Genomic DNA, 17,500 nt, shown 5'->3' with positions numbered 1-17,500 from the left:
TACAATATTATTAAAGCCCCCTAACGGGGTTTACAACAGGGGACAGAGACCTTTTGAAAGTGCAAATACACCTGCTTTTCATGGAAGACATAAAGTTTAAGTATGTTTCTTGGAATAAGTATACTACAAGACTTCAACAATGCATATATTATGTATATATATATATATATATATATATATATATATATATATATATATATATATATATATATATATATATACATGTATATATATATATGCATATATATGTATGTATATATATATATATTTACATGTATATATATACATTTATATATACATATACAAATACATATATATATATACTCAATATATGTATGTATATATACATATATATACAAGTACGTGTATATAAATACATATATATACCTATAAGTATATATGTATGTGCGTATATATTTATGTATATACGTGTGTGTATATATATATGCATATATATTTGTATATATTCATATATATTTACATGTATATATTTATAAACATGTATATTTATAAACATGTATATTTATATCCCTACATATATATATATATTTGTATATATATATATATATACTTGTATATACCTATATGTACTTGTGTGTATATATATTACATTTGTATATTTATATGCACATATATCCATGTATATATATATATATATATATTAATATATGTATATATGAATTTATTTATATATATATATATATATATATATATATATATATATATATATATATATATATATATAATGTAATATCCACGTAAGGCATTGTGAAAAATAATTCTGATGCCAACTGGGCTTAACCAAATATATCGATAGGAATCGATATATATGTGTATAAAGTTTCATAAAATTTAAACAGTCAGTAAAAAAAAATGGAGAAGAAAAATTAAAAAGATGCTTTATTTGTTTTATTTGTTTTATTTGTATTACTATTGGAAAAGTAATGCAAATTAAAGGAGCAAAAAATTTACCGATAAGAATGTAAAAGGAACCGCCTCAACCAAGAAAATAACCCAAATATATAAATAAATAAAAAACAGATAGAGGTGGCAAAAGGACAGCCGTAACCTTTTGTGAGTGGTGCAATATGCGAAAAAACGACGCCAGGAAAAAGTAAATAAATAAAGATTTGATAAACAGCATGCTATTTATTCTAAGAAAAAAACATTTTGCATTTAACAAGGTGCACAAAAACAATTGTCGTCGTCGTGACACTCCGTCGGTTGCGACGACGAGTGTTCCAGTTAATCAGAATAATGGAACAGCCTGCTCGTGAAATTAACGTGCAAGTGGCTGAGCACTCTACAAACACGTGTACACTTAAGGTAGTTCTCGGGGAGATTCAGCGTGACACAGAGTGTGACAAGGCTGGTCCTTTGAAATACGGGTACAACAGAAACAGGAAGAAGAGTGAAAGAAAGTTACAGTGAAAGAGTACAGCAGGGTTCGCCACCCCCACCCCCCTGCGGGAGCCTCGTGGAGCTTTATTTCACTCAATAAACACTCAAAACACCCGGTCTGGGAATCGAAACCGCGATCCTACGACTGCGATTCCACTGCCCTAACCACTGGGACATTGCGCCTCCACACAAAAACAATACAACAATCACGAACTAATAATAATACTAGGAAAGTCAAAAGCGGTATTACAGGACAAATTCCCTAGATCAAAATTTGAGCTGCTACTGATCACCATGTATTTCGTATCTATGTATGTGCGTAACCATGTCAAAACCTTCACTCAGTCATTGAAACACATTAAAATCACCAGCATTCACAAAATCGGGACCACAATATGAACTGCTAGCAATGCCAGGGAAGCCAAAAATGGTGTCACAGGACAAATTCTCCAGGTCGAAACTTGAGCCGCTAGTGATTTGCTTTTATTTCATATCCATGTGTGTGTGTAACTATGTCAAAAGCTTCACACCCACACATTGAAACACACTAAAAGCACCCAGTCGCTTCTTTCAGTTTCCATCTACCAAATCCACTCACAAGGCTTTGGTCGGCCCAAGGCTATAGTAGAAGACACTTGCCCAAAGTGCCACGCAATGGGACTGAACCTAGAACCATGTGGTTGGTAAGCAAGCTACTTATCACACAGCCACTCCTGCACATATATATATATATATATATATGTGTGTGTATATATGTATAAATTTAATTCAACGTTTGTACACATATGTATATATATATATATATATATATATATATATATATATGTGTGTGTGTGTGTGTGTGTGTGTGTGTGTGTGTGTGTGTGTGTGTACATATGTATATATATGTGTGTATATATATATATATATATATTATATATATATATATATATATATATATATATATATATATATATACATATATATATATATATATATATATATATATATATATATATACGTATGCATATACGTATGCGCGGTGAATTTGAAAAATTATAATATATATAATGATGTGATGCGTGTTATTTCGTCTCTAAATTATGTTAGTGTTGCCGTAGCCACTGATGAGAACTCCGCCAGTTAATTATTTTATTTCCTTATTAGAGTTTGAAACCGAGATATGGCTGTAAAAAAAAAACAAGGTAAAAGTTTTTATTTTTCATTCCCCTCGAAATTGGTCTTAAATGTGGTCTTGGTCGTTTTGACTGCTTCTTCTAGCGTGTAGGGCTGCCTGTTAAGGACCGCCTCTCGTGTTTAAATGCACGCCAATGTTATATGGAGAATACGTTGTCTATCGAATTTTTATACATGCTAGGACACTGGTAGTGAAATTTCTAAAACAAACTCGCTACCCTATATATTTTATGAATATGTATATACATGTATATATATATATATGTATATATATGTATATATATACAAGAATAAGGGCAGAGAATCGTCAATTAATAATAGAATTAATAATTAACAATTTTGCCAAGTAGTTCTGTATGAAAAAAACCTTTATCGGTAAAACTATTTATCATCATAAATATACAGGGATTAGCAATTGAGTTGCTTCTCCAACATACTGAAAATTTAGAAATACCAGTCAAAGAACTACTGATTCTAAACTACAAATTTTTCTCTAAAGCGGATGGATCCGCTTTAGAGAAAAATTTGTAGTTTAGAATCAGTAGTTCTTTGACTGCTATTTCTAAATTTTCAGTATGTTGGAGAAGCAACTCAATTGCTAATCCCTGTATATTTATGATGATATATATATATATATATATATATATATATATATATATATATATATATATATATATATATATATATATATATATATATATATATATATATATATATATATATATACTCATATATGTATATACATATGTATATATGTATATGTATGTATATCAGCCGAAACTTTGTGTTAAGAACAAACAAGATGAGGGCAATTATCCGTCAAATGTAAATAATGTAAGTAATGTAGTTTGTGATGTTTTCGTAATGTTGACTTTCATTCAGCATGGAGGCTTCCTTAATCATTATATCTTCATTATTTTGAAGTTCTGTTAGTTACTTCCATTGTGTAGTGCTTAAGTTTAAGTTAATTGAGTTACCGGAGATGACTAGCCAAATGCAAAAGTGAACACATCTCCCTCAAAGGAAGAAATGAAAATCTTGATGAATTGTGCAACCAAATTGAGAACTTTCCCTACCACACCATGCATAAACAGACAGTTAGCTTAAAACTTTAGTACTACACAATGGAAGGAACTAAAAGAACTTCAAAATAATGATGATATAACAATTAAGGAAGCAGATAAAAGAAGTGCAGTTGTAATAATGGACACATTATACTATAGAAATTTAGTAATCTCCATGCTTGATGACAATCAACATTACGAAAATATCACAAACTACAACCCACAAAAGATTATGAAAACCCTGTCCTCACTAATTCAAACCCATGGAAATGAACTGACAACCAAGGAGATTGATTTTCTAACAAAGTTTAAATGCAAGTCTAGCCTCTTCTAAATGAAAGCATATAAAAATAACCAAAGACATACATACATACATACACCAAACCCAGGGGACCTAGAATTAGTATTTTTTCATTCTATTTTGTCTTATATATATATATATATATATATATATATATATATATATATATGTACAAAAATAGGAGGAATGACCAGCAAAGGTGGACTCCTATATGCTAGAAATAGATGCCGAATCATCTAACCACGAAAAATATTTTCTCAGTAAGAATTTAGCGACACAGCAGACTGTAAGAGGGCAAGACAAATGAAAAAATAATAAATTAAAAAACGATTAACTTACGTAGCATGGTTTCACCTGTTAAAATTTACATAAGTAAATATCTGCAGGACCGCCAGCGTTGTTGTGTCGCAAAATTTTTACTGAGAAAATATTTTTCGTGGTTAGATGATTCGGCATCTATTTCTAGTATATAGGAGTCCACTTTTGCTGGTCATTCCTCTTATTTTTGTATGTAATATAATTTTAATCTTCGGATTTTTTTAATATGCTAGACCACTGGTTTTAATTGATTAATATCAATTTCTACCCTTATTAATAAATTTTATATATATATATATATATATATATATATATATATATATATATATATATATATATATATATATATATATATATGGTAATCACAAAATGGTAATCACTCCTCAAAGACATTCACCAACGAGACCGGTCCAACATTCTACGAATGTAAGGCATTGACTTGAAACTCAATCAGTTTATGTCAACAGTCCAAACCATATGCGCTAAATATACCCAGGAAAGATAGGCCGGCATACCGACAAACAAGGTTCTCAGAAAAATCCTTATGAGACACAGTTTAACGGTCTGAAACCGGTTGAATAGACAACTGAAGGATAGGGAGCAGTCTATTCTAATACAGACAATCCTAGAAATCAAAAGCAAGATCAAACTCTCTCATAAAAATGAGAGAGAGAGAGAGAGAGAGAGAGAAAGAGAGAGAGAGAGAGAGAGAGAGAGAGAGAGAGAGAGAGAGAGAGAGAGAACAGAGTTGTGGAAAGCATAAAAACAAACCCTAAAGCTTTGTATAAATTTGCAAAGGAATCATCTACAGTACAGTATGAAATAGGACCATTATTCTAAGGGAATGGTTTGCTAACCGAGGAACCAGAGAGGATAGGTAAGGTTCTCAGTAAATAATTTTAAATTGTTTTCACTCCTCCCCTTGGATACCTGCAGATAAATAAAACACCGTCTATATTTTTTAATATTGCAGCTCTAAAAATGGAGGCGCCAACCATCGCTTACATCAACATTGAGGAGACAGATGTAATAGCGGCCTTAGATGAAATGATCTCAAGCTCCGCAACAGATCCCGATGGCTTCTCCAGCTATTCTCCTGAAGTCATGTAAGCAGGTTTTAGCGAAGCCACTTCAGATACTTTTCCAAAGTTTCCTTGCAAATGGTAAACTTCCTAAAAAGCTAAAAGAAGGCGTTATATTCCCTATCCGCAAGGGTAGAAGCAGAGCAGAGGCCAAAATCTACAGGCCAATCTCTCTGACTTCACATATCAGTAAAGTCATGGAGCGAATCATCAGAAAGAAGTTGATAATGTTCCTAGAAGAAAATGACCTACTGAAAATGACCTTCTTCTTGAAGCAGTTTGTTGGTGTCGAACTGCTTTGATTACCTTAACTTGTATCCTTTGAGATTTTCGTTTAAACGATTTCACATCTTTGTTCTATGTCTCATTAGACGTTTCATTTTTCTAGGAATTATATTTTTGTGTTTTTGTTAGTGTTTCTTTCTGGAATAAAGTTAATGCATGTGAATTGCCTTATTGGCATAAATTGCTTAAGTTTTATGTGGTTGTCTCTACCAGATAGATATTTGAGGGTTTCACTCTCTGGATAGAAGTTCAGGCTGAATATAAAGTGAGTGCTACTTGCTGTACAATACATGTCTACAGTTTTTTTAACCATACTTCGTAAGCGCTATTACGTCAATGCTTACGAGATTACACCAAATTAATTTCGTTTTTTTAGTGTGAAATAGATGTCATTTTTTTTTTCATACAAAGAATGAACTTTAATCAGTTATATATTTTCCATTTTGTTTGATGACCTTTTGTCATATTTCTAGCAACTTCATGATTCCGCGCTTATAGAACTTCTGATCCTTATCTGCCAAAAACTGAAGCAAATGCGATTTCAGGTCATCACCATTATTTACCATTCAAAGAGTTTTGCAAACTTCGAAATAAATAGTTATCTGACGGTGCAAGGTCAGGGCTATATGGTGGTCGTAGCACCACTTCCCAACCAAGCTCCAATAAATTTTCACGAGTTAGCAAAGATGTGTGTGGTCAAGCGTTGTGATGGTGAAACGGAATTCCTTTACGATCTGCAAACTTTGGTCGTTTATCTTTGATTGCTTCATCCAGTTTCATTAACTATTGACAGTGAACATCTGAATGGATCGTTTGGTTCCTTTGAAGCAGCTCAAAATACACAACACCTTTGTAATCCCACCAAACTGACAGCATGACCTTTTTTGATGCAATTCAGCTTTCGATGTGGTTTTCGCTGGTTCAATAGGCTTGGACCATGATCGTTTACGATTTATGTTCTTGTAGACAATCCATTTTTCGTCACCAGTGATGATTCGTTTCAAAAATAGGTTGATTTCATTGCATTTGAGATGCATATCACAAATATTGATTCGTTGTGTTAAGTGAATCTCTTTCAATTTATGTGGAACCCAAATATCGAGCTTCTTAACGAGTTCAAGACATTTTAAGTGATTTTCAGTTGTTTGTGATAGATTTAACCTCTCTGCAATCTCTTGCATAGTTATATGATTCAGTTATGACATTGATTCGGTCATCATCAACTTCAGTACGTTGGTCGTATTCGAATGAAATATCTCCAGAACGGAATTTTTTAATCATTTCTGACGTGTGCACTCTGTTAAGCAGTCAAACACCATAAACTTCACATATCTCTTTGTGATCCTCAGCAGCTTTCTCGCCTTTACAAAAATTTAAAAGAAAACATGGCAAAACGTTCGTTTTTGCAGTTCGTGTTAAAATTGACACTGAACTAACAGTTGTAAACAAAATTACGCGCAATTTGCTTCTAAAGTAAGTTAAAAGTAACAGTTATCAAATGTCAAAAGGAAAAAGTTGTAACATTGACAAAAGTCGTTCCAAAAAATCGTAACTCTATTTGCGAAAAACGAAATTACTTTTTTGCCAACCCAATAACATTAATGAATAATAGAAATAATAAGGTATTGCATTGGTTATATTTTCTAACTTCTTTCTTCCTTTTTCCCTATCAAACCATGCAGTTTCTAAATCAGCGAATCAGAGCGATTGTCGATAATGACGTCATCTGTAAACTGTGAAGTTTCTTCAGATTTTCTGATACTTTTGCATTGGCTGGTAGCGGAATCAGCTGAAGATTTCACAATGTGTACGTTCATAAATATAGGTGGCCTATCTACCTAGCTATTTATTTATCTCTGTATTTACTACCTATCTGTTTATTGCATTGTTACCACAAGAGAAACCATGTAGTTGCTACGGCAGTGCTTTGGAGAGAGATTAATATTCCGCTACGGCAACATCAACTGGCTTTCAGGTTCCCCGGACTTGACGAGACCGGATTTTTTTTTTTTTTTTTTTTGAGGATGCCTGATAGAGAGGATTTACGTCAACGAACCGAAGACCCTGGTGCAACCGAAGGAGGATATCTGTCCATCTATCTATCTATCTATCTATCTATCTATCTATCTATCTGTGTATCTATCTATCTATTCCTATCTCAGTAGATTGTTGTTGTTGTTGTTGGCACTCCGTCGCTTACGATGTCGAGGGTTCCAGTCGATCCGATCAACGGAACAGCCTGCTCGTGAAATTAACGTGCAAGTGGCTGAGAAATCCACAGACACGTGTACACTTAACGTAGTTCTCGGGGAGAATCAACGTGACACAGAGTGTGACAAGGCTGACCCTTTGAAGTACAGGTACAACAGAAACAGGAAGAAAGAGTGAGAGAAAGTTGTGGTGGAAGAGTACAGCAGGGTTCGCCACCATCCCCTGCCGGAACCTCTTGGAGCTTTAGGTGTTTTCGCTCAATAAACACTCACAACGCCCGGTCTGGGAATCGAAATCGCGATCCTATGACCGCGAGTCCGCTGCCGTAACCACTGGGCCATTGCGCCTCTACATCTCAGTAGATAGACAGATAGATAAATAGGAAGATTACGTGTTTTATTTAACACCTCCATGATATAGCTTGTGTTGTTTCCCATTGAATTCTAATGTATAAGTATGCACACGTGCATACAAAACTGTCCATACGCTTATATACATTGTATTTAAATGTATAAATTTACGCACATACACACGTACGCCCATATTAAGTGTCGTTATCATGTGTAACTGCTCGCGCATTCACACACATACATATGTATATAAGTGCTTGAGTATCACGCTCGTGTGAAATCCAATCAAGCAAAAGAAAATACCGAATACATGTTACGTTGAGTGGCATGACTTCTTTTATTTTATTATTATTATTATAATTATTATTATTATTATTATTATTTTGTAAAGGTAATGATTCACACATTTCCATATTCTTGGACACCCACCATTTCTTCTTCTTCTTCTTCTTCTTCTTCTTCTTCTTCTTCTTCTTCTTCTTCTTCTTCTTCTTCTTCTCTCTCTGTCTCTCTATGTATACACACACACACACACACACACACACACACACACACACACATATATATATATATATATATATATATATATATATATATATATATATATATATATATATATATATATATATTCCACATCTCTCACACAGACCGCGTTTTTCCCTCATTGTCGCTTAACAGTACCCCAGTATCTAGTGAATCAGTGATATACAATTTAGCACTTTATATAAGGATCCCGCGTAGAATGTATTATGTAGTGACTGTTCTCTTTGCCTTTCCATACGCATAAAAAGATTTAAACTTATCTCTACTACAACACCATTGGACAGCGTCTCTTTGTAGAAATTCGTGTATTATACAGGTGGGGCCCCAAAGTCCCTGATGGGTTTTAATTTTTAATAACTTCCTTAACTTTAGAAATAAATGCATGAAAATTTGTTACAATATAAAAGACATAACGGAAATTGATATGCACAAGTCAAATTTTGCAACACCACTACATCACATATGAAAAATGACATCACTTAAATGGCAGCCATTTTCGGCTTCGCACGCCCATGTTCTTTCCAAGACTTCTACCATATTACCCTCAGGAGTTTTAGACCCCACTTTTCTGATTTTCCTATTGATGTTCTCTTTCAGTTGCACTCGGGTCTCCGGTTTGTTGACGTAAACTCTCTCTTTCAGGTATTCATGATTGAGACTTTTTGCGCCCGGCCATTCAAAGTAGACCTCACACATGATTCCATCAAGATGAGGCAACTGCTTACACCGCATGCGAACTATGCAGTTGCTACGGCAATGCTTTGGAGAGAGAATAGTCTCCCACTACGGCAATGTCAACTGGCCTTCACGTTCCCCGGATTTGACTAGCCCGGATCTTTGCTTGTGGAGATACCTGAAATAAAGGGTTTATGTCAACAAACCGGAGACACTAGTGCAACCGAAGGAGAACATTAACAGCGAAATCAGGGTATGCGAAGCCGAAAATCGCTGTCATTTAAGCGATGTCATTTTTCATATGTAATGTAGTGGTGTTGCTAAATTTGTCTTGTGCATATTAATTTCCATTATATCCTTTATATTGTAACAAAATTTCATGCGTTTATTTGTAAAATTAAGGAAGTTATTTAAAATTGATATCCATCAGTTATTTTTGGGATACACTGTATTTACAACTAGATGAATCATTAGAGACCAAAAGCCTTTTATAGTATAAAACAACATTTGATGTACACACAAATCAGCTGCCTTTTATTAGAAACTTATAATTTACTCTTTTTATTAATTTTTCTGGTTTGTTTTGCAGCACTCATTGAAAAGTATGCTTTTAAAGGCGTCAACATTTTTCTCATATTTGGTGATCCGATATCAATGGTGGGTGACGTTCTTCTACTACCAGCAAGCCTTGATATCTTGAATCCAGAAGGAATTGCGTATGATATGATTCATATGGGAGGAGGAACCATAAAAGCAGAACTTGAGAAAGTAGATAGTGATTCAATTGGTTATGGTGGTCTTATATCCACTACTGCGGGTTTCTTATCGTACGAAAATATATTCCACCTAATCATTGCAAGTTATCGAAATCTCGAGAATGAGGACAACCTTTTTGCATTGCAACAACTTGTAGATCTTAACGAATCTGCTTTTAAAATGGCTGAGGAACTTGAATTACGTGCGATTATTTCACCAGTTATAGGTTTAGGTAAGTTTCTTAAAGCGTCGTTAATACCCTCTGGGCAAGTAGCTGGTGCGCAACCGATCAGCCTATCTAGATCTAAATGCGTCGACCACATAAGAACTGTGGACAATAAAACAAGTAAGACACTTATTTTTTATTTCTTCTTTCTCTCAGTGAAGTTACGAAAAAGCTTCTTGATAGAATAAAATAGAATGGAATCGGCACGGCTTATTTCTTTTTCGAGAGGTAATTGTTTCGAATCCTTGTGTAGTCTGATGAAAGATGCAGCATGGAGGAAGATGTATTTTAAGAGATTGATATATATAGGGTGGCCCGAAAGTAGGTTTACAGTTATTCAACTATCTCTTTCGCATTCATATATTAACAGTTCAGATCTTAATTATAAAAAAGGATGCTAATTGTTAATTGTAAGATAGAAATTTAAATGTAATAAAATGTTTTAAAAGAAATTTAAAGTGCCTACTTTATTTCAATAAATTTCGCCATTAACGGCGTTACATAGAGGGGACAGACAAAGACAGACAAACATGAAGTAGCTACGAGCTGGACATGGACATTAATGAGATGAGGGTGATAAGGATGAAACAAATAATGAGAGAGGCACCAGCGCCCGCCGACTGATAACCCCTCGAAAACATTGTTCTTTTTTTCCTTTTAAAATTACAATTTTTCCACAATTTCAATATATTAACAATTTCAATATATTAACAATTAAAAATATCACAATTTTCCTCATTCCACCCCTCCGCAAGCAGATATGCTGCCCCTGCCAAACAAGTGTCTATTGTTAGGCTTGAATTTGCGGCGAGGTAGAAGAAATCTTTATGGTTATATTTTTCTATGACTTTTGCCAATATGTTGTCATTTAGAACCTCCGCAGTCACCTGCGGAGGCCATGTGGAACTACTCACACAATTCGAGTAGCTCCTATCTTGGCCGCACTCGCGGTCCAAGAATTCATTCACCGCCCTTTAAAGTGCCTACTTGATAACTGTAAACCTACTTTTGAGCCACCCTGTATGCTGGTTCTACAACTCATTTCTTATGACCGTCGAATAAAGTCGAGCGCCTTTTGGCCTTCCAAAAATTAAATACAGAATAGAATATATCTTGTCGATTTTTATGTTTGCGAGGTGACTGATAAAAAACAAAAATTGCCACGGAATCCAGCTTGCTCATGATGTTGATTTTCAGTGGTTAGCAATTCACTTTGTTATCATCTTTGTGAATATCTTGCATTTGAGACTCGGTAGTATATTAGATCCTTTCTATCCTTCTTTTACTGTCATAAAATTAATATTTCGTTATACTAACTTTATTTGCTATTGACTTGATTTGCTTGACGCAAGCGATCAAGAGCTTCACAAATTATTTTAATATAAACTCTTCTGCTTCTTTTAAGACAGTGGATATGTTATTTCTTTGACCATTTTAATATCTTTTATTTGTTTAATTGCATGCTCCACTTCAAATAATTTAATTTGTAGTTTCAGTGATGTCTGCTATAAGCTCGTTACTTCTGCCACTAAAAATATATATAGCTTTCAGTAGAATTCTATTGTTGTTTGTCCGTACCTATTTCTCCATTAAAAGGTGATGGTACCATCTTCTTTTAACGTTTTCATTTCAGTTTTGTTTTCATATATATTTTTCACCAGACTAAACACCGTTGATGGTTACCATTTGGTGTTTTCTACTTGACATAGTTTTACATTCTAACTCGTCTATAGCTGAATTTATGATCTTTTTCCCTTTTCTTCATGAAATGCAGGATTTTATGAGTTAATATCGTCTTCACTGTGAACTTTCCTGCACTGATCAGTTGTTTTAATGAAAACTGTTACTAGATTGTTATTTTAATTTTTCTGTATCATCTTTGTGATTGCGTTTATTGTTGTCTTGCTCTTAGTTTAGAAAAGGTCTATATAGATCTTAAAGAACCTGATTAGTTTAGGAAAAATGTTGTTTCTTTCGTTCCTTTTGCAAGTCGATTTTGAGCTTGCGTCTAACAATTCTGCAATCTTTGTTTTTGACCTTATTAATTATTCCTTAGTTCCGAAAGATGTCTTGTGCTTCGTTCAAGCTTTCTCAGTTTGGATTTCTAGAGGTCCGTTTCTTAAGTTTTTCTTTGTTCTTGTTTTTCGTTGTTTTTTTTTTATGTTTCGTGTCTTTGAAGATATTTGCTATCCACAAGTTGCTCCTATGCCAAAAGATGATGCTTACATTTGTAGCAATGGAAAATCCCGTGTTTCACTTCCTGCTTATAGATGTTTCACTTCACTTCAGCTTTTAACGTCACTAACGAAAACTTAGCCGTCACGAATATCTATTTACTCCTCCCTTTAAGTCTACAATACTGATTACGATGCATATTTATGAACTTTTTTATATACGTATATATATATATAGAAAATGGATACTTACCTGGAATGTGTGCTGAAGCCGTACTGCAAGGTTTAATCGAGTTTTCCTATGAATTTCCTAACAATCATTCCTTTGAGAAAATCTTTATCTGCTCAACCGATCTCTATATCTTGCATATATATATTGAGACAATGAATAAATTGTTGTTTCCAAACCCAACGCAATCATCTTATAAACCGCAATTCAGAACCAAAAAGAGAAGAAGAATAACACAATCAACAGAGGCTGCAGTAATTATTGTCCCATTACGAGACTTTGTTGAAATCAAAAAATCCCTCGAAACTGCCGACACCGATGAATTCTACGTCTTGTATCAATCTGATTTCACTGTTTACCTCACTGATATTAAGAAGGAGAATGGACGACAAGTGAAAGATGCTATATATATGCCTCCACCTCTAGTCTTGGATGAGGGAGGCTATTATCATTTTGAAACCATTCTTCTCAGACAGTTGAGAAAGCTCTTCCTGAATGCATACCGACAAATTTCGATTATTGTTGATCTCAGTGAGTATTAATATTTCGTTAATCCACACGCATTCGTCTTAAATAAAAAAAAATATGACTAGTTCTGCACTGTCACGTATATACGCACATGCATACACATACATTCCCATCTATCTATCTATCTATCTGTTTGTCTATCTATCTATCTATCTGTCTATCTATTTGTGTATATATATATATATATATATATATATATATATACACGCACACATAAATATATATATATACACACATAAATATATATATACATAAATATATATATATATATATGTATAATATATATATGTATGTGTGTATATATATATATATATATATATATATATATATATATATATATATATATATATACACACACATATATATATACATATACATATATATACATATACATATGTATATACTCTTTGTCAAGAATAGCGTTGAAAGTGATTAGATCTTAATCGGAACGAAATCTCGCAGTCACTCTCAGCACTGCTCCTTTTGATTTTATATATTATCGTTTAGTTGATATAGTCATTGGACTGCAGTCTTGAAAAACTTCTTAGTCAAATGAATCGACCCAAGTATTTATGTTTTTAAACCTGATACTTATTCTATCGGTCTCTTTTGCCGAACCTCTAAATTACGAGGACATAAATGCATTAATTCCGGTCGTCAAGCGGTGGTGGGAGATCAACACAGAAACAAAGACACACACACACACACACACACACACACACACACACAAACATACAGATAGTCATATACGAGTTTGTATGACTATTTTTATAAGAATGTATCAATCAATAAAATTTCATCTGATTTTCACGTTTTATTATACGCAATCTTTAAAATTTTAGATTTTTACAATATTGAAATAAACTCGTACTTTCATGTGTTACGCAGTCATTAGATTTATATAGTGACAGTCGTTTTCTACAACTGACACACTCTAGTCAATTACGTTGTGGAACTGAACCCGGAACCATGTGGTTAGTAAGCAAGCTACTTACCACGCAGCCACTCCTGCACACACTATGAATTCGTTCTTCACTCGTTTATTACTGTTCTTATTCTAACTCATGTCCATTGTCCGGAAATCTTTTGTCACACATCTGTGACCACTTCACTGACACTTTCCGTCTCCGTGTGTGCTCTTGCTCCACTTATTTCAAGAACACCCATGAAGACGGAAAGTGTCGCCGAAGAGGTCACAGATGTGTGATGAAAGATGAAATGAGTTAGAATAAGAACAGTAATGAACGAGTGAAGAACGAATATATATAGTGCGTGTGTTTATTTGGAAAAAAATTAATACAAATTATCATCCAGAAACACAACAGCATATATATATATATATATATATATATATATATATATATATATATATATATATATATATATATAAATTTAAGGAATGGAGAAAACGCATGTTATAATTGCATACTTTATTCCTACATATGTTTCAAAGGATTACAACGAAAGAAATATATATATATATATATATATATATATATATATATCATAACCATAACAGTCTCTCGATGAGTTGTGTAATCCTCGGCAGGATCATAGTTGAACACCTTCGATACCTATCGGCTATTCGATAGCTTCCTATAGCCATGGGCAAGAGCCTTCCGGTAAACATTAGAGTGAAGTCTCATCATCCAATGGTTATCATCTGCCAACCTCGCGGCAGAAGTAGATGCAGCGTTACGTACCCGACTGATAGCACACTTTTGTGGGGTTTCTGCGACCCTTGGGTCAGCAGCACACACTCGATAAGTTTCACGCCGCTCGGGTGTAGTTCCAGCTCTAACGACGGCAGCTTTTTTCAACAGTCTACAAGACTTCTGGTCCTCAGTTTCCTTAGCCTGCCAGCACTGCTACCTTGTCACTGTAGAAGACTTTCTGCCAATACGTGCTGCTCTCTTTTTAGGTGGCATGCCTGTATTATTTGGAGAAGGAAAATAGGTTTTAGTGTACCAAGTGTTTATCAACAAAAGCCCCTTTATTTTGCCTTCCCACATAGCCTGCGCATAAAGTAACAGCAAATGCCGCATAAAGTGAAATTGGTATGGAGCTTTCTGAAAGATACGTATAGCTTTCGTTAGTGGAAGCAAAACTCTTATTTAAAGGCTGATTCGTTGGGACGAATCCTATGTGATTGTTTAAAAAAGGCTAGAACAACAATGCTAAAACGTATTTGAAACAATGGACAACAGTCAAAATATCATAATAGAGGAGTAAATAAGCATCCTTAAAGTGGAATAACGCATTGGTAGGTGAACAAAGGTATTAACAGATAGAGGAGAGGAAAGGGAACATCATCTTTCAGGTAACTCGGAATAGGTAAAGGTAAACTTGCCAAAGTTTAATGCAGCTTAAATATGGAGATTAAGATTGTTTGGTATTGGATATTCATCACGTACAGTGTTCCTAATCAATTTTATCACCATGGCAGGTGGACAGTTAAAATAAGTAAATAAATAGGCAACAGGGGCCAATTCCTCCCTTGGAAACACACTCAAACGAAAGTTGGGTGCTTCACACACCTTATGTACAAAAATATAAACAAAATGTGGGCTATAAATGGTCAATAAAAACGATTAACTTCGGAGCCTATGCGACAACACGTCAGTCGACAGACAGACAGACAGATAGATAGATAGATAGATAGATAGATAGATAGATAGATAGATAGATAGATAGATAGATAGATAGATAGATAGATAGAAAGATAGATAGATAGATAGATAGATAGATAGATAGATAGATAGATAGATAGATAGATAGATAGATAGATAGATAGATAGATAGATAGATAGATAGATAGATAGATCGATAGATAGATAGATAGATATGTAGGTAGGTTTTAGTTTTGTTGAATATATGTATTGATAAATGAATGGTCGGGTGGCTGAATGGATGGATGCATGATTGGATAGACGGGGGATGGGTGGGTGGATGTGTGATTGGATAGGCGGATCTTGAGGAATTGAAAGACCAATGGAAATGGAGTACTTTCAATTTCGGACGACCTTATTGAAGTCAGCAATGAATCATTTTTTTTATATAAAAATATTAATATTAATACGTTAAGAAAAGTGTACTAACGTGCGTGTTTATGTTTGTTTATGCGTGTGTGAGCGTGTGAGAGAGAGGGAGAGAGGGATAAAGAGAGAGTGAGTGAAAGAAAGAGAGAGAGAGAGATTGTGTGTAAGCGTGTGTCGTTGTGTGTGAGCTTACTAGTTTGCATGTACGTGTGCGTCTGCTTCTGAGAGAATCATGGTAAATGGCTCTACTGGATAATAAACTTTGAGAAATAACCGGTTTTACTCCTAATTCCTTACACACACGCGCAGAAAGTTCAGGAGGAATCGTATATTCTTAATGATATGTGAAAATAAGCATGTGAATTTGTGTGTCCATATATATATTTATATATATATATATATATATATATATATATATATATATATATATATATATATATATATATATATATATATATATATATATATATATATACATACCTATATGCATATGTGTGTGTATGTGCACATTTATTCATATATATAAATATACAAAGATACATACATATATGCAAACATAAGATATATGTGTGTGTATAGATAGATAGATAGATAGATATATAGATAGATATATAGATAGATAGATAGATAGATACATACATACATACATACATACATACATACATACATACATGCATACATACGTACATGCATGCATACATACGTACATACATACATACATACATACATACAATTAGATATAAATATACATATACACACACACACATATATATATATATATATAGGCGCGGGAGTGGCTGTGTGGTGAGTAGCTTGCTTATCAACCTCATGGTTCCGGGTTCAGTTCCTCTATGTGGCACCCGAGGGCAAGTGTCTTGTACTATAGCCTCGGGCCCACCAAAGCCTTGTGAGTGGATTTGGTAGACGGAAACTGCAAGAAGCCCATCGTATACATATATATATATATATATATATATATATATATATATATATATATATAAATATATGCATATATACATACATATATGTACATACCTACATATATATCTATATATACATGCATATATGGGTACAGGACATCAAGAAACGAAAACATAAAAACGAAAACAGAAAACGAACTCTTTTCGAACAACGAAAAAAACA

The 17,500-nt window shown here is 33.8% G+C and overlaps 1 protein-coding gene across 1 annotated transcript in view; it reads left to right on the top strand.

Moving 5' to 3' along the window:
- The first annotated feature begins 7,334 nt into the window (after positions 1-7,334).
- LOC106875213 (uncharacterized) overlaps positions 7,335-17,500 on the top strand; it is a 15,871-nt gene continuing 5,705 nt past the window's right edge. Inside the window, exons 1-3 of the mRNA XM_014923261.2 lie at positions 7,335-7,434; positions 9,996-10,394; positions 12,801-13,322. Of these exons, the coding sequence (XP_014778747.2) occupies positions 7,344-7,434; positions 9,996-10,394; positions 12,801-13,322 (1,012 nt within the window). The 5' untranslated portion in view covers positions 7,335-7,343. The remainder of the gene's footprint in view (positions 7,435-9,995; positions 10,395-12,800; positions 13,323-17,500) is intronic.

This window comes from Octopus bimaculoides, chromosome Z (assembly GCF_046866305.1).
Source record: "Octopus bimaculoides isolate indiv1 chromosome Z, ASM4686630v1, whole genome shotgun sequence".
NCBI classification, from domain to species: domain Eukaryota; kingdom Metazoa; phylum Mollusca; class Cephalopoda; order Octopoda; family Octopodidae; genus Octopus; species Octopus bimaculoides.
Note: the sequence above shows the minus strand (reverse complement) of the source record. Positions and strands in the feature narration are given on the sequence as shown.